This window comes from Amphiura filiformis, chromosome 10, assembly GCF_039555335.1.
Source record: "Amphiura filiformis chromosome 10, Afil_fr2py, whole genome shotgun sequence".
NCBI classification, from domain to species: domain Eukaryota; kingdom Metazoa; phylum Echinodermata; class Ophiuroidea; order Amphilepidida; family Amphiuridae; genus Amphiura; species Amphiura filiformis.
The window spans coordinates 63,635,741-63,658,548 of record NC_092637.1 but is presented as its reverse complement, the minus strand read 5'-3'; the positions used below and the strand labels follow the sequence as shown (position 1 = coordinate 63,658,548).

At 38.3% G+C, this 22,808-nt stretch overlaps 1 protein-coding gene across 1 annotated transcript; it reads left to right on the top strand.

Moving 5' to 3' along the window:
- The first annotated feature begins 8,267 nt into the window (after positions 1 to 8,267).
- On the top strand, positions 8,268 to 18,117 carry LOC140162034 (EGF-like repeat and discoidin I-like domain-containing protein 3). The gene is made up of 5 exons (XM_072185324.1): positions 8,268 to 8,367; positions 10,418 to 10,505; positions 10,880 to 10,992; positions 12,478 to 12,575; positions 17,971 to 18,117. The coding sequence occupies exons 1-5, from the start codon at positions 8,268 to 8,270 to the stop codon at positions 18,115 to 18,117; spliced, it is 546 nt and encodes a 181-aa protein (XP_072041425.1).
- Positions 18,118 to 22,808: the final 4,691 nt, after the last annotated feature.

Genomic DNA, 22,808 nt, shown 5'->3' with positions numbered 1-22,808 from the left:
ATGCATAGCATAAGTTTATAAATCATGTATAGCATAAGTTTATAAATCATGCATAGCATAAGTTTATAGATCATGCATAGCATAAGTTTATAGGCAGTGCATATCATCAGTTTATAGATCATGCATAGCATAAGTTTATAGGCCGTGCATATCATCAGTTTATAGATCATGCATAGCATAAACATAGCATAAGTTTATAGATCATGCAATGTATTATAAATCTAAATTGGGGAATTAGTCCAAGCAAAAAGCAGAGCAAGGTACCATATTTGGAATCCCAAGGGGTGAGGGAATGAACGGGAACGGGAAATGACTAACACAAAATGAACCAAATGACACAGAAATAAGTTTAAGAATTTATTATGAATTTACATCATCAGAGAAACTGATCAAAATACATAAGGTGTGTGTTCATAATAAGTCTTACCAGAGTTACATCGCATCATAATAAGTATAATTGAATATGATTCAAGTGCAAGACATAATGACAATATATACGTCATCGTGTAGACCAATTTAACTAAACATCATGAGCCATCCTGGGCACGTCTGTATCGGTTGCAGGGTTAACAAGGAGTGAAGTCTTTATTAACGCACAAACAAAACATCGCTTCAGTCAGTGCAATTGATGCACGGATATAAAAACGTTCACTTGATGAATGGTTATCATGGCTTACTGCACTATGATCAATATTCAATTATCGAATGAATTTGTGAAAGAAACAAGCGTGAAAAAATCGCGACTTAAAAACGTCGCAGTGTGAAGGTAAAAACGCGCGGGGGGGGGGACCTATTCAAAGGCCTTCGGGTTGAAGGAATGCAGCTTGTTGATCCAGAATTTCTTATGCGATAAATTCTGGATCAACAAGCTTTGATTCCTTCAACCCGAAGGCCTTAATCTTATCGAATAGGTTTTTTCGCCCCCCCTTTCACGCGCGCGTGTTTAAGGTACCTGAAGAAGGTACGCTTGGTACCGAAAATTTGATGCTAACGTAAAACTGTTTCCCGTTTCCGTTCGTTTTATTTTTATAAGTTTATAGATCATGCGTTTCAGATTTCACATCACCAATTAGTATTATATAGTTGTGGGTCCTTGAATTTTAATTCTCAGAAAAACTCATAATAACGCTTATAGTAAGCATCAAAATGAGCCAAATTTCTGGCTATGGATTGGTCAGGATTAATAATCCTTAAATACTGCAAGTGTACAACAGATTGGAGAGATCAGGTAACTTTTAATTATTTTAAGCACCATTTTCTTCATAACACTGGCATAATTCTGCATGCAAATTAGGTAATTCCCATACATCATAGACTTGCGAGGGCCAGTCGTAAAAATAATGACGATGAACCTATTTTTCCAGTCATAGGGATCAGGCAAAGGCTGGCGTTAACCATCATAGCTGTCGCTAAGAAATGAGTCGCTCCAGTGAAGCAAATTTAGCACATGCGACTCTGATTTGGTGGTGTCAGATTATGCGTATCATAAGTTTATAAATCACGCCTAGTACAAGAAGTTTATAGATCATGCTTATCATAATTGTATACATGTAAATCATACACAGCACAAGTGTATATATCATGCATAGCATACGTTCATAGATCATGCTCAGTATACGTTTCTAGATCATGCATTACAAACGTTGCTGTTATTATTATTATGCATGGCATAAATTTATAGATCATGTTAAAAAAGACACTTTGTCACCATATTCAACAGCAAATTTATCATAATTGTGTATATTGTTGTGTTAAAAACATTTTAGAGAAAAAATTAGAAGACATTCCTAGACGTTGTTGTGCCCTAGACGGTGGTGAAAAAAGCTTATTTTGCTTGCATGCTTTTAGAGTTATCTGGTCTTAAACCGCGCAATGTTGTCAAAAGTAAAGAAAGAAAATCAAAGTTTATTAATTATTTACAAATATAATACATGTAGAAAAGGGGTAGAAGTGATAAGGTATGTGGATTTGTATTTTCGCTTAAGGACTTGAAAAAAGGAATGAGGTATTTAAAGACAAAATATGGCTGTATTAATAAACAATTAGTAAACAATGCACCGTGCTATTGGAAACACATTTTTTTTATATAAAGAAGTGATGGATATTAAATGGTAATAATTCTTAAAAACCATGCACACTAATGGATGATTAATGTTAAACTCTGTTGATCCAAACACCATGAACACTAGAAAGTTATTTCTGCCTCCCGGAATTTTCAGATGGTTACTCTTTCTTACATCACTGAGGTCACGACCTGATGATCATCATCACAGTCTAAGTCTGGCTGTTGAAAGATGGAGTAACTAGCTGAAATTTCCGTGAGGTAGGAATAACTTTTTTTGCGTTTGGACCAGATTTGGATCAACAGTTTTTAAACTGTTGATCCAAATCAACAGATCCAAATCAACAGCTTAAAAGCTTAAAAACTTTAATCATTTAATATTATAGCATTCATGAGTATACCCATTAAGCAGTCATTGGTCATTTTAAAAGACATTTCTTGGTTTGGTTTAGATTGACAGATGTTGGTATCAATCGATTCCGAAGGCGATCGTTCATTTCTGAATCCCAATGGGGTTTTATTTTTAGTAGAATGCAACAGGTATTCAGAACTGATTTGCTCTAACTAATCATGCTAATTAAAACTATAATGTCTGATTTGCTTCACAGCTACGCCCTCAATTTTCTTGAATTTTTTACATATATACACATAAATCCATAATTGAACCCATAAAATTTACATTATCTTGAAGAAATCATGCAGGCATTTTAATAATAGCATGTCCAACAGGAGCTATTGGTAACAAGCGCATGCGCTAACTTTATTTTAAGGGCATCGTTGCTAAGACATCAATTTACTAAGTACGATTTGTGACACTGACAATACGCCAAAATACTGTCATGTACTTAGGGAAACAAATTCCCAAGACCTCACCACAGAATAATTTTACAAGCAGCCCAAATTGGTTCCGGAAAACAATTGCTGGCAATACCAACGCCAATGATTTGAAAGATCCAGGTAGCTGAGAATCTATTTCTACACCTCGTCTTACGATGTTGGCGTAGCGTACATCATAGGTAGGTGAGTAAATTATTCTAAATGTAAAATGAAGTGACTAAACCAGTGACGTAGCGTCATAGGGGCAAGGGGAGGGGCCCATTGTCATAGATGTGCTAACATAGCCTGTGAGTGGTTCAGCCGAAAACCGTGTATTTAAGACAAAATAAGACATTTTACACGAATCTGTAATTTAGATACTGACAGTATCTACATTAGCTACATGTATTTGAATAGGGCTTCAACTTTGTCAGTACTGCTGTTTTGTTGTTGTTGTTTTTTGCCAAATTCGTCATTTAAAAAGTACCAAATGACTTATCCTTCACTTTTAAGCAATTTATAAACACCTTTATTTTTTTTTACACTTGCGCTGGGATCACTGACTGGGTCTTTAAGAAAACCCCATAGGAAAATGTCCGAAAAATGGCATGTACCCCAATCAGACCCTGTGACCCCCCCACCCCACCCCCATATGATGACCCACGCGACGGCACTAAAAACACTTGTATGTACTGGTCGGATGTGCTATCAACGTTGAAAGGTAAGTGGGTGGCTGACACTCAAATAATATATAAAAAAGTGCCCCACTGAAAATGATATCGATATCGTGATCTATTGCAATGTTTGACGCAAATGCCAATCCACAGTAGCTGTCAAGGATAACCTTCAAACTGGAGGGGTGAACACATGTATGTTAGCATACTTGAACTTGTAATATTTGTATAAATCAATCAATTTATTGGACTTGAAGTGGACTCACCCAAGCCAACCCAGTGAGTGAGCACACCTGACGTTGAAATCAGGTTGAAATTTCGACGTCGACTGGTCGAAATCAGGTTGAAATCACGTTGTAAATTACGTTAGCAAATGGACTTCACCCGGATTTCAATCTACTTACCGTCGTTTTATCTTTTCAGTTTCTGTTTCCGTATCCGTAATAGTTTTTGTAAGTCATTGTTATTCTGAAGTGGTAGTCTCCCAGGTGTGACCAATCTTTTATTCTAGCCTTTTGTTAGTTACTGAAAATTTGAAGCTCGTGAATTTCAGTTTTCGTTTTGGTAAGTTATATTTATTTTTTACATAAAACCTTGAGATGTGCGGTTGGGTGCTAATCTAGACAAAAGAAGAGTCTAAATTTTATGGTCCTAAATTCGCGGTAAATTGTACGGCTTCAATTGACTTGTGTTTAGTGTATATGCACTTACGCCTAGACGTAAGTGGCTCGTAAAAATTGTCTTGCATTGAAATATATACTAACCATGTTGCCAAGTTATAAGCAAAAGTATTTCATATTGGCGATGAAACGAGCGTCTGAAATAGTCAAATATCTCCCAATGAGGCGCGTACAAGTGGTGATTTGGTAATCATGTTTTATATTGAAATGCGATACAAAAGAATTGCATTGGAGCAAAGATAATGTATTCTATTCATTCGTACCAATGGCAAGCTAATCTGATAATTTGTTGGGCCTATATGCAAGACTCTGGTTTATTTTAAATGTTTATTTTTGCAGAGCTTATTATCAGTCATGGATCATACTGATAAATTTCTGCAAGGGAGGGGGAGGGAGGAGGGAGGGAGATACTTGAGACTGAACAAGTGAGAGTGGGAGGGGGTGAGGAAGAAAGAGAGGAGAGGGATGGACGGAAAGACTAGAAAGAGAAAGCTCCAGAGGAGAGAGTAGGGACCGGGGAGGGAGTGGCGAGCCTGATCATGGGGGGGGGGGGGCAGGAGGAAGCAAAATAGGGAGATAAACATTGATACGAGGGAAGTGCGACACTGTGGCCCTGCACAAGTGTATTGGGGCGCGAGAGGCTCATAAGCGGACCTTTTGTGATTTAAGGGCTTATTTTCAACGTTTTTACAGAAAAAAAAGTGGACATTATCATTCGGATTGGCATACATTTTGTCAAATTAATATAGATCAGTTTAGCAATGCAAAGACGAGAGGGCGCTAGACCATTGAAAACATCGGTCTTGTCACTCCCGCTTTTATTGACATAGGTATCTGCTTCTATTGAAATAAGCTGATTGGGACTTCAAAGTTAACAATGAAGTCAGATTACAGTAAACTTACTGAATTACTTGCGTTTTCGTATCTGAACAATAGACTTACGGAAACTGAAAAGATAAAAAGACCCTTAATATTTGCATTGAAAGTTGTATCAACGTTGAAATTTCAACCTGATTTCAACTAACCTTTAGGTTCAAATCAGGTTGAATTCAGGTAAGGTTGAAACTTCGTTGTTGTTTCAATGTTGATACAACGTCGAAATCCTAACCTGTGCCAACTAGGCAAGCTACATGGTCATACGGAGTATGTGTCCACTTATACACTTGACTCGAGTCCTGTCACAAGTCACTTAGATTAAAGTTTTAGTCCACTGAGATTTCGTGTGTTTGGAAAAGCACACATTCGCCTGTATTCAAGAAAGACGAATTATATGACCGAAATATCATTAAAATAAAAACAATAATAAAGTAGACACATTTTTTTTTCAACTGTGCAAAAAGGAAATGGTAACAATACGAGTAATATTGTAATTTACGCGTCGACAGAATCGTGATGTTAGGGTACTCATAGAAATTATAGCCTATTGAAGAATTTTGTTGGTAGGCTGTCTTAATTAAAAAAAGTCTAGGGCAAAATTGTTTCCCCAGGTCAAGCTGGTGTACCTTGATCTTTTTCAATAACGTTGTACCTTTTGTTACAATTTACCAAGGCATCACGTAGAAATCGCTGTCTAATTAAATGAAGAGCACACAATTATTTCCACATGATCTCCCATATTTGTACCCAGCATATGTTGAAATTTTTTATTTCATATAAGAAATAATAAAATTGTAACTTGTGTTCAAATGTATCAAGGCATTACGTAGAGATCGCTATTTAATGAAGAGATGCACAAATATTATTTCCACATGATTCTCCTATTTGTACCCAAAACTGCACATGTTGAAAACCCATAGTTTGTATAATTACCGTATCTTCCTTTGTGACGTGATCTACCAGAATAGGTCATATGACATGTAATTCTTTTTCCATGGCAACAACATATTGTTAGTCAAAGCGTGGTTCGAACCCCTACATCACCCATCACTCTTCATCATCAAAAATGGAGATACTGGCATCTGTTCTTATACAGCCGTGACATTAGTCACGACTGTGTCTTTTATCGTACAGGATCTTCTTTATTTTTTCTTTTACTTTCTTCTGTCGACCTTTACATTTGCTGTAGCACTTACATGCTTACAGCGATCTTAACTAACTTGGTTACAACCATCACTGACCATGACCATAATATATCACAAACGTCAAAGGTAAGGAAGAGGTTATTGGGGTCAAAAACGTCATTTCAACTCAAAATGCTGGTTCTCCCACCAATTACATAGGATAGTGATGCAACTTGCACACATGTATTGCTATTACCCAGTGTCTATGAATTATACACAGATTTGAGGTCATCATCATCATCATCATCATCAGTCGGCTGCAGAGCAAGCGACTACAAGCTTTCTCCAACTATTGCGATCTTGGTCAAGCGAAACAATTCTGTTTGGCTGCAGCATCCCTTCAGTATCTGCGGTGTGCGCGGCCGTCCTGGTTTCCTCTTCCCATGTGGTGGAATATAAAGGACATGTTCTTTCACAGGCTCGTCGTCTTCAAGACGCAATATATGGCCAAGAAATTTGAGTTGTTGAATCTTGACTCTGGCAACCAGTGGAGTGGTGCTGGTCATATTATAGAAGGTTTCATTCATTGCAATCCGATCAACACACTTGATGTTTAACATGATTCTGTAGCATGATGTTGCAATGGCATTGATCTTGTTTTCCATGTCCTTGGTTCTAATAAGAAATTAAGTTCGGTATATGAAGACCTGAGCGCAAGAAGACCGTAAGTCCACTTGGCCCCTCAACATGTTTACACTAAAGTTACGTAATAGTTTCTTATGATTTTATAATGTTTAATACATGTTCCAGGGTGAAAACATCATGAAAGGTTGTGAAAGATTTGTTTTAGCCCCTGAACATGTATAAAACATTACCAAATTATACGAAACTATATGTAACTTTAGTGTATACATGTTGAGGGGCCAAGTGGACAAACGGTCTTCTTGCGCTCAAAAAGCAAACAGTAAGTTAATGTTGTTGACAGCCACAGCAGCTATTCGATTCAATTGAGTCCAACATAATCTATTGGGTGCCCCCCCAAAAAAAAAAAAACACGGTCACCGACTAATTTGATGTTATATATGCGTTTGAAAACATTTATTATTACCTTATGTTTAGGTATCATTTGCACACACAAAAATGGCGTTCATTTGATAAAATAGGTTTCAAGATATGAAATATGGTTAAGCTTTGATAGGTTCTGCTGAGTTATCTAAAAAAATCGTTTTGGAACTTTAGACGATCTTATTTTGAAGGTCGAAATTCCGATTATGTGAATTTGATATCGACAAAATAAGTAGCAATAATTATATAATGACGACCGTAATGACATTTTATTTCATTTCAGCTCGCCATGTGGTCGTTTTGGTGGTGGATAAATCGCCTTCAACGTGTGACATTATTTCTTTTAAGCATACAAGGTATTAATATATCGTAAATGTTCGTCTAATGGCGCACACAGCTGGACTTTCAGGCACATGCTAAAAAATGCCATACCGTAAAAATCCTGCCAGCAAATAAGGTCACGGATCCTTAGATGACGGTACGGAGCTCTCTATGTTGCACGTGAAATTTACCCAAGGCAAAGTATTCCATGTGCACCATTAGGCTAATCTTTACAGAAGTAGTTAAAGTAAGACTTCCAAATAATATAAAATGATATAGTCCATAAAAATTCACAAAATGTGTTGCGCACTGTACTGGTATAAAATTGCAGTATCTCGACAGTTAATTATGAACATCGCGTAACAGTATCAAAAGAAGTACCACAAGTAAATGTACTGATATGATACTTCCTTTTCAACATAATTATTATTTTAAATCAACTGCGTAAGCGCCACAATTATCACAATAATGATTCTTTTTCATCATAGTGTCTTGTCACGTTTGCGTGCTGGTGGAACGACCGGATCCATCACGAGGGGGTGCATTGAGATGGTCACTGCCGTATAAAGAGAGATGCAATTGCCAAGGAGTGGTAGCCCCTCGGAAGCCTACCCAGGGATGCGCTACCTATCAAGACGATATCGACGATATGAAACTATGGTTTGTGGATGATCTTAGACCACTAACCAATCGTATGAATTGGAATAAAAATGCACTCGATATTCTACTGGAGCGAAAGGAGTACTGCGGTAAGTACATTTTGTCACAATAGAGAGATTGCGATTTCCAAACGTAGGTATCGGACGGACGTCGATCTATACAAAACCACTCTCCTGTATCGAAGGGAGGTCGCGTATTAATACAATGTAGTATTTATAATGTAGCCAGTTTTGAAGATTTTGCACATGCAAAATAAACGTAATACTTCTTTGAAAATCCACAAGATTGTCAATTTCACAATATGTTAAAGACAGTCAAGGATAATGAACATACGAAGGAGCGTGTAATTATTAGGGCCTATTATGATCATTTTTGTTTGTAAAAAATCCTTTTTCTTTATAACAAATAAAGGTACAGCGATATGTTCGAAATTGACGAAATTTATACGCGATGTTCATACACAGAGATAGTCCATGTGTGTGACAGTTTGCGTATAAATAATCACATTGCGATTTCACATTTTGGACTCCAACGTCGTATAAAACGCACGGAACGTTGAAATATGCTAATTTTCACCTCATGTCATGCAAGGAAATAACTTATGAAACTTAGTTTAATAGATTGTATCCTTCATCCCCTTTTGTCATAAAGAATTCTACACCCCCTGTAAAGTTAAACCGTAGACCGGTTAGAACCAAATTTAGCCTTAGTCTCTTGCACAACGTGACATCTGCCAGTTTCAATTTACCAATGGCGTAGCCAGGGGACATGGGGGAGCTCCCTGTGAGAGCCCGTCCAATGGGATACAGCCTGATGTTTAAGATTTATAGGCCTTGTTTGTACTTTTTATACTTCTTTTTTTACCATTGCCGTCAATGTTTGGCCTTTTAAAAGTTTCTTTTACCCCTTGCCTCCTTTGCCACTCCTCTGGCTAGCCACTGCAATGCACAGTCATGTTTTATAATGGCGATGGCGTGTAGCCCATGTGTTTGGCCCTACCTAATTATGTAGATAATGATTAAATTGTATACTTAGTGCATTTAACCTTTTATTTTTCGCTTTGATAATAAGTTTGATTGCTTTTGTTATGATTCTATTATGATGTTATATAGTTCTTTATTTTTTTTTTATCATAAGGTGTAACACATTTTCATCGACTTCACTCCGCATATTGCATTTCGTCGTCTGTATTCCATAGTGGCGTATAGTGGGGCGCCGCGAATAAACAACTTTTCGAGAAAATCGGGTTTGAAGAAATGCCAATTTAAAATCGAGTTGTGTAAATCAGACATTCATTATATTTTGTAAATGATGTGAAATTTCTGTAGTAAACTAAATAGATTTTATTGTTATATATTTTTCAAAAGAAATAAATACATACTATTGCTGGCAAACTGAAAACAAAAAGCACAAAGCTATACGTCACTATGGAAAACAAGCAAAACGCAATACCCTAACCTAACGTTAACCTTACGCCACCTCGGTCGCCGTGTAATCCTTATGGCGTTACTTTTCGTCGTTTGTATTCCATAGTGACGTAGGTCTGATACGTCACTATGACGTGTACGCCACTATGACATACAAAGTTTTTCATTTTTGCCGATATTTCATAATTATAAAATGTGTATAAAAAGTGGCGTATGGTCGATACGCCACTATGGAAAACGAAAAATTTCACTTTGTAACTATACGCCACATTTAATTAATTTATTAGCTGGTTTTGACTGATGAGACTTAGAATAATGAACAATGAAAGAAAGCATCATTAAACACATATGTGCCAATTTTCAAAAAAATTACCAAAAATCACTATACGCCACTATAGAATACAGCCGACGATTTGTTTTACATGTTCCTGTTCCAAGTTGTTCGCATGCCTTGTGCAATATGCTCGGTATTGGTTTTATGGTTGATTTTGTTGTAGGTTTGATGCAAATTTGAAATAAGTTTACTTTTCTATTTGTTTTGTGTGCTATACGCATTTTTCACTGATTTTGACTTTCACTTTATATGTTGCATATGAAGACCTGAGCGCAAGAAGACCGTAAGTCCACTTGGCCCTCAACATGTTTGCACTAAAGTTGCGTATAGTTTCCTATAGTTTTTATACATGTTCTTTTATTTTCTGGTTTTGAACAGAGTGTACGTCGCCTCTTGGTATGGAGAGTGGTGACATCGCTAACAGCCAAATCACTGTATCGTCGAAAGGTCCTTATGCCCCTGGAAGGTATGTCTAATATCGATTTATATCCGAGTAGATAACTTTAAATAACCACATGTCTCACACTCATAGTCTTTGCTGACGCTCATACTCTTTAAAAAAAAACGAACTACGCGGCTTCATCAGGGGATTTCAATGAGGTGCCTATTTGTAATAAAGTGATTTAATTAACTAGTCAGGGCATCATTTACGGGTCTACGCAGTACGTAAAACTGTTGTTTTTAGCGTCGTAGAAAGATGCATTTATGTCCCGGGACTCATACATTCCACCCTGGCGTGTCGACACGGCTCACGCAAAGGCGTGTCGACACGGCTCACGGCTGGGGTTGGTTGATACCATGCCTACTACTTGACCTCTACTTTCTATTAATTTTCCACAGATATGCAAGATTGAGATATAATGGTAGATGGAGACCTGCTTTAAACGATGTCAACGGATGGATCAAAATTGAGCTGTTGCACAACTACACATTAACTGGAATCATTGTTCAAGGTAGGTGAAATGTGTGCGTGGCCCTATGTATCCCCAGAAATTGTCGAATTTTTCTTGCAAAAAAAAATGGTAGCCTAATTTGCTTTAAACACCAGTAATGTCACATATGTGGATTATCGTTGAGCGATGTAGTATATCTGTTTAAGGGATTAGTGTTTAGGGTTTTTTTTAACAAGTCTGAAACGGATGCCGCCAGCATATCACTGCATGTCTCGTCATTAGTTTTGAAAACCACAGATACAAAGTTAGGTTTAAGTAACAGGAAACATTTAACAATAAAGTGTATGCTATTAACTAACCGGAACATTATACGAATTGAAATTGCAGCCATATTGGAAGACAATTCGCTTAAGATGACAGATGGACAGGTCTCTAGATCGAATCCACAATCATTCATACATGTTTACTTGCCCCGAGGACAGAATTTTTTTTAAATGAGGATGACACTCATGAATGAATTGCATACCCTTTATTGCTCCTAGAAAGATTTTTTTTTGCCTCCGAAAGGTATTAGTCATCGCCGTCATTGTTCGTGATTCTTTTTTGCCGATGAAGGCACCAGCCGAAATGTCCGTACTCTATGCATGTAATGAACAGAACTCTAAACACCTGGAGAGATGATGTACTTTGCGACATCGAAAGGCGAAATGCGGCGGAAGTTGGATTCGGGATCTATATAGTAGAATGAGACTACCACTTTCCTGTTCGTACCACCTACAAGAAATATATATCACTCACAAAACTGTGTATACAGATGTCAAATATCAATTTTGACGATGACTATAAGAGCTGTGGGGCACACCGACATCGCCTGGCTAATAATTACTTGGTACAGCAGAGATACTAAAATAAATACCCGGGATCGATACACGTGAATGTGCTATGCACGATTTGAAATTCAGACGATAAATCTTTGGATACCGTGGTAGAAAATGATGAATATCTCCCGTAATTGATTTAGTCTAAAGAATCCAGATTTGGTTCCTTGCACTTGAATATATATGTTCAACGGATATGATAGTCGTTAGCTAGCGTCTTGAGAAAGAAGCGTGCGTCTTGAACTCAAAAACTTACAAAAATATTCTGATTTTATATGTGCTGAACTATAGCGCAGCGCGTATGCTAGCTGCACTCACTCCCGTGGAGGCAGTACAAAAGTCGATGATCATTGACCTCAATGGCGTATTATGCTCACTCACACACAGAGAGGTCAATTACCAGGCTATTGTCAGTAGCCTTAGTCATGTCCCTCGGCTCATTATGCGTCTCAAAGGTCGGAACAAAATGGCCATGCGTGGCTGTGGATTCAACCTACCATGGCGATTTCTGCCCTGAAGATATCGGGGCGATGAGGTGTGTGGGGTGTGTGTGGGTGGGTGTTTTGGTGAAGCTTTCAATCGGGTCACTCACCTTTAAAGAGTTGGTGACCATATTGACTGAGGACGATAGATAAATCTTAAGCTTGATTAAATTTATATCTTTAAGGTTGGGATGGCTGGACCAAAACTTTATCTATAAGTTATGAGATGCCACCTAGATCGGGCACTTTAGTGAATATCCATGATGAGCAGGGCCAACCACAGGTAAAACGATCTACTTGTATTCTACTTATGGTGTTCAATTCTTGAGTTTCTGTTCTCAAGATGCATGAGGTATGTTGACCTTCATGGATAGACTCATTACAAAATATCGTGTGGTAATACATTTCGTTTGAAATATTTATTAGAAAGTGTTTACGAGATTTGTTTTATTTGTCAAATCATTGTGATAATCCGAATTCCTGCGAATCCGCATCTATGCTACGTTCCGATATGTAATCTAGGTAAAGATTCTTCCCATAAAACAGTTTATACTAGCCTATTCAGAAGGCTTTAGGTCAGGTGGTACCGGAAATACCGGAAGTGTAAGATATCGTCTAACGCAGAGAGAGTTTTGATCTTGGGAATATTATATTGGAATCAAATGGTTTATTTGGTTGGGGTAAGGTGTCCAGGAATGTTATACAGAAGTGAAAGAAAAGGGAAAAAAGAGAGCAAACTAGTGTACTTCAAAGATTTTAATACTGACAAGATTGCAATGATAGGTCACGTGACTACGTTACAAAGGGTTTTTATTCACGTAAACAAATCTTTGCGATAGTTACTATACCTTATTATTTGTATAATTCATACAAATATTGTCATTTGATTGGTCATTCACTCACACGCAGATAAAATGGCAGTCCTGACCAACACAAGCTTAGAGCGCTCGTGGTGAACACCTGGACTCGCCAATTATAGGTGTGGAAAAAAGTTATGATTCCCACGTAACATCGCATGGTAAAAGTGACAAGTAATTGAAAAAATTGGTGTTGTTCTACGATGTTTTAATTGACATAAATTAAACACTGACGTTTCGTACAAAAGTACTGTTTTTTGATAAAGTACTTTTGTACGAAACGTCAGTGTTTAATTTATGTCAATTAAAACTTCGTAGAACAACACCAATTTGTTCAATTACTTGTCAATTATAGGTGTGGCTGTTTCATATAAAACAAAATCTTTTGTTTATTATTTGTTCAACAAAAAGAAATTTTTCCCTTCAATTTAGCAAAGCCTCGTTGAATGGAACATTCCATAATTACATAGCACATTTGTAAACGCTCTTTGGTAAAGTCATAGTTCATTGAATTTACAACCGTATGAGAAAAAAGGCGAAACTAGTAACCTTTTGGACAATTTTGTTGAAAAATATTTGCAATTTAAAGAGAATTGGTCATTGCTCATTGAAATGAAGCTACTACATGGAAAATATAAGTGTGCTCTTTCATTTAATTACATGCAATTTGAAAAATATTGTAAGCAACACTTGAGGTTAGAGTCACGCGGTAGCCGTGACCAGCAAGTTTAAAAAAAAAAAGACTGTTAAAGAAGACTAATAAGATGCTCCCGCGAGACTATATTTACACCTAACATTAAAACACTTGACTTCTATTGTTCTATGATATTTTTCGCTGGGTACAAAGTGTATCTAAAACCATGTTTAATGTTATTTAGAGTCCCAAATGTAATATCTTGACAACTCATTAATTCAAAAGTGACACCAATCCTACAGTCAACCATTGTTTAATAATAAACAAATACTTTTGCTTCATTTCACCCGGTATTTCATAGCGAAAATTAGTGGAAAATAATGCTGATCCAGAATTTTTGACAAGGCTACAGCACTAGCGGGCAATCACCTACACACTACTTTTTCAGATTTACTTCCAATTATACCCTAGCATTTCCTGAGATACCCTACATAAAAATTCTGAGCCCCATTCGCCAAAAAATCAAGTTTTTCACAATTCTTTTGTTCTTTCCGGACGATGCACCCATTCATATAAATAAATAATGTACTTCGACAAAGCAATTTATATCAGAGACCCGTTGCTCAATGGTTTCGGCGTTCGACTCCGGATCCGGGGATCCGAGTTCGAAACCCGATGACCAACTGGTTTTTTTTCAATATTGTATTAAACAATAATTTTATTGTCATTAATCAAGGATAACACAATTTTAATCATCCAGTGCTATTGTGATATTATTTTTTTTATCAAAGCAAGATGTTTGATTCTCAGGTTTATTATTTATTATATTAAGGGCCTATTTAAAAAAAAACCTATAGTGCAGCCACTAGCAGAACAAATAATAAAAGAAATCTCTTTGTTACTTTCTCTATTTATTTAAATCTGAACAACACAACAATCTGAATAACACAAGAAACTAGATCAGGTTACCCATGGAGCTATTAAAGATGGAGAGGCAATAGATTACGTAACGCATTGTACACTTATGCCGATTTGAAATCTGACAAGCTATTCTTCGAAAGGTACCTTTTGTTTGGGACAAAGGGCTTCCACCATTAAATCGGTAAGCTGACCCGACAGTATATTAACGCTTTACCTAGCAGACTACTGTCAATAAGTGATCAAACGAAAGTCGCGTGAAAGCGCCTACTATAACGAAAAGTACCTTTTGTTGTCATACCACCCAAGGGTGTGATTGAGTAGCCGTAAGCACAAAAGGCACACATTAGCCGCTGATGCAGTTCGTTGTCACCCCACTGACTGTAGGTGCTTCATTTAAATCAATTGAATGCGCTTGCTGAATCAGTGCTGCCATGTCTGCATGTCTAGAACTGTATAATGGTAATAGCTACGTATAGGGCCTACTTGTAACATATAATAAGTATACCGGTATAGGCCTATATAAAAGTTGTTTCGCAAATTGACATTTTATTTTATTTTAAGAAGGAGAATGTCATAAACAGTGGCGTACTGAAGGGGGCAGCTCTCTTGGGAGGGGATGAGGGAGGAAGAGGTGGAGGAGGGGACATGAAGAATGAGAGGGGGCTGGAGGAAGAGAGAAAGAGGGACAAAAAGTATGAAGGGATGAAGAAAGGGAAGGGAGATAAGAAGAGGGAGTAATACTTTAGCAAGGAAAGAATAAGTACAGAGAAAGGAAAAGAAAGGAATGACAAATAAATGTAGGCCTTATAATAATTATTATAGAAACTAAACACAGCCCCCCCCCATAGGCCTAACACTAACAGCACTATAGGCAGCCATTCGATGATGTCAATGCCTTTATGCGTTAGATGTCAGATGTATTTTACACCTGCCAAGCACAAGTCACCCAATTTCGAAAATCGAATATTGATTGGCAACATTTTCCAATATGTCAGCGCTCAAATCGGACACAATAGAACAATAGACCATTCAGTGCGCTGAGGTTACCAATATTTTCTCATTTAAATAAAGTTCTGTCTTACCACGGGGCGATTCGCATGATAACAGGACAATAAAACATAGAACTGTATTCCTACATGACTGTCATTTCAATTGTTATACCGTTCCGGTTGGTTTGTTGCATACACCCTATAGGTGTGAAAAATTGTTCCACTAATATGGAAGGCCAGCAGGGACAAAAACGTATCCAAAAAGAGACAACCAAATATGGAAGGCCATTAAAGTCATACGTAAAGACAAATTAGCAAAGCGGCAAAAATACACAAAGGCCTATTAAAAGGAGGGACTGTCCCCACCACAGACACACAGAACAACTTGGCACAGCCTATAGGAATGTGCAACAAGATTTTCCACAGGGCTGCAAAGAACCACAAGCCGCGAAATTTTGATAGCCAACAAGCTTAAGCTATTTAATTAACCCTCGATAGAGAGCAGGGCTTGAAGAATGAGGGAAATTAAAATCACAAACCGCGAAAGACCGCCAACAACCGCCGCTCAATAGGGATGTCAAACTAGATTGCCCCACATGGTTACAAAGAACCACAAACTGCGAATTTTGGATATCCACTTAAATTGCCCCGCGGGGCTACAAAGAAGTACGGTTATCCAACAAGATTAAGCTATAAATTACCCCCCCCCGAGACTGCAGGGCTTGAAGAATGAGGGAAATTAAAACCACAAATCGCGAAAGACCGCCAACAACCGCCGCTCAATAGGGATATCCAACCAGTTTAAAAGACAAATTAGCCACCGATAGAGGCCAGGGCCTGAACAAGTGGAGAAATTAAAACCACAAACCGCGAAAGAACGCCAAAAACCGCCGCTCACTAGGGATATCCAACTAGATTGGCCCGCAGGGCTACAAAGAACCACAAATCGCGAAATTTGGATATCCAACAAATTAAAACCACAAACTGCGAAAGACAACCAACAACCGCCGCTCAATAGAGACATCCAGCTATATTGCCCCGCAGGGCTTCAAAAACCACACACTTTGAAGTATAGTTATCCAACAAGCTTAAACTATAAATTAACGATAGAGGGTAGGGCATAAAGAATGAGGGAAATCAAAACCACAAACCGCGAAAGACCGCCAACAACCGCCGCTCAATAGGGAAATCCAACTAGATCTATAAATCTAAATAACCATCAACTGCGAAATTAGGATATCCAACTAGATTGCCCCGCAGGGCTACAAAGAACCACACACCGCGAAGTATAGTTATCCAAAAGACCGCCAACAACCGCCGCTTAATAGGGAAATCCAACTAGATCGTTCCAGAATGCTAACAACTTAATATCGCATCGGCACATTAAAGATACATAACACTTCTGGAAATGTTTTAAGTTGATAATTATGACAAAGATTAAATCAGTATCTTTTACAAATGGAACCAAGTTTCAAAAAGTGAACCGAGGTGGGGGCTTTTTAAACTTGCTGCTTTCTTTACGTTGTCAAAGTTTTTTTGGTGGATTTTGAACTTTAAAACCTACACCTTGGTCAAAATTGCGTCATCTGTTAACGAATGAAAAAAGTTTTTAGCGTGTAGTATAAACACAGACTGTGTAGAGGCTTGACTCGCTGTGTTTGGGTGTATCGAGGTGGAAACTGTGCGTAGATGCCTTTATAGACGAATCCAACGAGCCGAGTGATGGTCAGAATTCAGTCGGCTATTACTGGGTCCCGCCTGCACCAAGCTGGCGTTGTTACTGCCCAGTTGGGTGGATTAAATCCGCTTAAAAATCGATGTTGAATTGTATTGTGTTGAAAACTTTCATCATTCTTTTGTCTACGTGTAACACGGGTGATGGAATGTAGTTTAAAATCCCCGCCAAGGCCACATTATTTCACATTTTAGGTGGAATAGAATGTGGTTCTGTTTTTAGTGTTAATCGCCATTTTTTTCAGTCAAGGTCGATAAATTTTACCAAATTGTATACACATCAAAATTATGTAAAATAAACCTCTATAAATAAATCTTAAATTATGTGAAAATACATAATGTGAAAACTTGAAAATATAAAAACTCCCCGTCCACACCTGCCTATTTGGTAATTATCCCTTGACATGCCAAATCTGCTTCTGGACCGTTAGTCCTGTCACAAATTAAATGGGCCGTCCAACTTGATCCTTCCTAGTTGCCCGGCATACTTATTGCACAATATTTTGTAATGTAAAAATATTACTGATTTGGGCTTCTTTCCAGATTTTCCAAGCCAGCACGGATGGACACACTCCGGTTAATATCGTATTTGACCATCCAATCTATAGCAGCATAATACAGGTGGAACCCAAGACATGTAAAGACGATGGTCAGTATTGTGCCCTGAGATTGGAGATTCTTGGCTGTTGATCTGTTGACGCATCTGGGACAATTGTTATAACGACTTTGATGGCAGATATGGTAGAGGAGTTTTATTTTGTATTGGAACATGTATTGGACATCACAGACGTGTCGAGTCCGGCTGCAGTTTATTATTAATCGGGTTAGATGGTTTTGCCAGTTTTATCTTCGCTGATTATTATTCTATAGGTGGTACAAAATAATAAAATTATGGGGTGTAGAATTGTCACCTCTGGGTATTTTAAGATTTCCAAGGACAGAGTTTATACGGTTTATACAAAATTCAAAACTGCGCATTTCTTTGATCATAAGGATTCAGAAATTATATACTTTACCCCAACTTTTCGTACGGATTTATAAGCCAAAAGGTCAAAGCTTGAAAATTGAAGAGCCGCAGGGGCTAAAAAAATAACATGCCCCATGATCAGGTCAGTTAATTGCGGGTTAGGTTATCCCATTAACCCCTACCAGTTTTTACTGGACACCAGACTTGTAGTCGAGTCACTGAAAGTCGAGTCCGAGTCGAGTCGAGTCATCAAGCCCTCGAGTCTCGAGTCGAGTCGAGTCATGAAGCCTTCCAATCCGAGTCGAGTCGAGTCATTTGAAGTTGTCAGTCGAGTCGAGTCGAGTCGAGTCTGGCCATTCTGTCGAGTCGAGTCGAGTCGAGTCGGATATATTTTGTCGAGTCATTTCGAGTCACTTCACGTTTTATATGCTCATGATACCAGCTATCAACTTGATAGCCCAATTTGCATGAATTTGTACTTTTTTGAAATTAAAATCCCAGTGAGAGTACATAATATTAATTTATGAATCTATGTGCTCCATCCAGTGCATTGTGGAAATCAGTAATCAGTCAGAATTGTTGTATTGCCATTAGGACCCGCCATGAGTATGGGTACGGGTGCGTGTCCCGGTACGGATTTCAGGTCATGGGTAAGGGTACGGGTACGGATCCCTAGCCTTGTGTATTCAGTACGGGTCCATTCCAAAATAGGGTGCAAGTACGGGTACGGAGCCATGGGTACGGGTACGAGTATGGGTACGGAAATTGGGACTCGAGTACGGGTACTGGTCCAGTAGTGGTATGGAAATTGGGACTTCAAGTACTTGTATGGGTCCTATTATGGGTATGGGTATAAACAAATAAAATTAATCAAGTACAAAAAGAGATCAAATATTGGTGGTCATAGTGAATCTAGCCTAAAGGTGGCATATTGCAAGTGAAAAAACTATGTCCGAGTCCAGTCCAATGTCCAAATCTATGTAAAATGTGAAATGATTATCTAAAAATGTAAAAATAGATCTCAAATTTGTTGACTTTACTTATTTGGCCATTTTCCAAATGAATTGGGGCTGTCAAATCTGTGACCTGTTATTATTCCTACATATCCACCAAATTATTTAGATTTATCTGTCACTTTAATAGCAGAATCATATTTTTGTTATCATTTAAAATGAAATAATTGATAAAAATTTCTACAATGTAGACTTCTTTCATGGAACTTTCCAATCCATTAAGCTCTTGAAAGAGAAACATGCACGCCTGGACCATACATCTCAGCTCCCACTCAGTAGGATAATAGTTTACATGTAATACTGCACACAGCGTATAGGTATGCCAGGCAAACCTATCTGCTAATGTAGTCAGCCAAATTTGCCTAGAACACAATACATATTTACATAGAAATTTAAAAGAACAGGTAGGTCAAGGAAACCTACATAAATACTAGTATGTTGTCTATACTTCACTTGACCCAAATATATGATTTTTTTTATGGCGATGAGACACTCGCACATGGAATTTTAGGGGGATTTTGACCCACATTTTGATAGCAGTTCCACATAGAAAAGCTGCTATCATCATGAGACTAAGATCTAGAAACACCACCGAAATCCCAGACAAACTAGTACCTAGACCAGTGACTTTGACTCGCGTAGTGAAGCCGACACTGCTTAGCAACGACTTGAACAAGGACGCATACCCGGACGCAAGCAAGCAGATATAATACAGAACATGTTGCATTTGACGCGGCGCGGGAGATAACGGCGCAGTAACCACGCAACCGAGAGCGTCAGAATGTACGCGATTATCTCCGCGCCTAGTAACCCTGTCAATCCGTCAATATCACCTTGGATACAGGGCTTCACCTCCCGCTGTGGTAAGGGATGGGCAGTCATAGGTCTAGGTGGTATGTCTCGACCGAAATGCTGTTTTGTTATCTGAATCTTTTAGATGAAAGTCAATCTTTGACAAGATGTAACTTTGCTACAGAAAGGGCTTTGACAAAACGGTTTTCAGTTTTGACTTTCTTTACTCAAGGGCTTTAATTTGATATATAAAATGATGCAGTTTGATGGCAAATTTGAATTCACCTGGCATACCTACAGCCTTGTCCCTAGGCGCATTCTGTGAGTTTACATGTAGTGTGCTACACACACACACACACAAAATACCCCCCACATGCCTGCTGTCTGATACAGGTACTAGGTGGTCTGATACATGTAGTTTTTACCTTCAGGAGTAACCTGATGGACATGGCTTTTGAAGAAAGTGTATACGGTTGGTTGGTTGAGTCAACAGTGTTGGGTGGGGTTTGGTAGAGTGGTGTGTGGTGTGATGCAGTGAGTGACCTTCTCATCACATTTCTACAATTTTATCATCAAAATGCCATAAAATTATGCGGAAACTTTAAAATTGACCTTTTTCAGCAAATTTGTATTGTAAATTTTTCAAATAAGAAATAAAATATAAAATTTTGCTCCATTTTTGCAAATAATGACCCATTTTTTCAAAATGTTGTACCAAATGACCCCTTCTTTCAAAATTTTATACCCAATTACCCCTTTTTCATTTTGTTATACCCAAACTAAGCAATGCCAATAGGTAGATACCTGTCAGATTAAAGTTGAACGAGTCCGGACTCAGACACAAAAGGACTCGGACTTGGCTCGGACTCTGATACAAATGGACTCGGCTCGGCTCGGACTCGGACAAGCTGGACTCGGGTACAAGTCTGCTAATTTCAACATTATATTTAGCAATGATGCGGCTTTCGAGTCTTATTATGCACATCTGGATAATTATATCCATGTTTTATTGATATTTTAAAATTCATAAACATCCCAAATTTCATTATGGTAAGAACCTCTCTATTCATTTGACTCAGATGCACAAGCCCAAGCCTGGGAACAAGAAGTACATGTCATGATGTGGCTGGTGGAAATGCTCACACCAGTCAGTCACATTGCAATGTAGTTCTTCATGTGTGCAGCATGTAGAGGAGTGTATTTGGATGGGGAATAATCAAAATGATTAATAAAAGCTATAATAATGATATTTTAACATGATAACTTGAAATTCACCACAAAAAGAGAGTATCTCGAAATGTTTTCCCAGTTTGCTGGGTTTTTTTTCTGTATTGATCAGTCATTGTGTGAATGAGACATGTAGCATACATGTAGGGGTGTGTGCACAGGCTGTTACAATGACATGTGTGTAGCATTCATGTACATTTTGTGTAGCCAGGCTCAGCAATGATGGACAATGGACTTTTCCACCATGCCAAGTTTGAAGCATGTAAAAAAGGTGGATCCTTTAGCCAGATCGACAGGCAATCATACATGTACATTGTACACACATACATATAATTTATATTTTAAGTTATTATAAAGATGCTGAGAGATAGTAAGCCCACTTTGTAAAATATAAGAATCACAATACACTGAGATGTGTGGAAGAAAACGTGCAGGTATTATTAGAAATATTAAGGTATAATTTATTTTTTCGAGTCATTTTCAAAAAGTCGATTCAGCCACAGTGACTCGAGTCACAAGCCTCGAGTCATCGAGTCGAGTCATTAAATTTCGAGTCGAGTCGAGTCATCGATTCATCAACCCTCGAGTCGAGTCGAGTCGTCGAGTCACCTTGCCTCGAGTCGAGTCATCGAGTCACCAAAACTCGAGTCGAGTCGAGTCGAGTCGAGTCATTTCGAGTCGAGTCACTACAAGTCTGCTGGACACTCTGGTGAAATTAGAAATAAGATTCACCTACAAATGGTGTATGAGCTCACATTGGAGCCATCGGCCATCCAGTACATGCTTCGATTGGCCAGCAAGGTCGAATGGCGTATGAACTACAGAGGTTGTCACCGGCATTTTCGGCATTCTGACAGGCGGAGGATCGCATTTTTAGGGCAACGGCTTGCAGACCTTTGTCATAGAACAAATGACATTCTTAGAAAGTAAGCAATGTAAGTCTCACCAACATGCATTTATGGTAAGTATGGTGAGTATGCCACAACCTCCAAGTGATTATGACGGCACAGCTAAGGACAGGGCCTCCAGTCTACATCAGCGTTCAAGCCACCAACCACCTGAGCGGTAAGAACGGTGAGTGAGCAGAGGGTGCTAAGAATCTTGGGGTTAGGACAGGCTCCCTAAAGAAATTGGTCTTTGGAACGTATAATGCAAGGTCCCTTCTAAGTAATGATCGATAAAATGGGCCATTATTGGACTCGGAGAAGTAAGACGAAAAGGAGAAGCTTTATATAATCTTCAATGCGTGAATACACTATACTACAGAGTAGGGTTGTAAAGGGGTGGAAAGTTTCCGGGAATTTTGGAAAGTTTCCCGGAAAGTTTCCGGGAATTTTGAAGGGCCCGGGAATATTGGGAATTTTGGGAATTTTGAATTATTG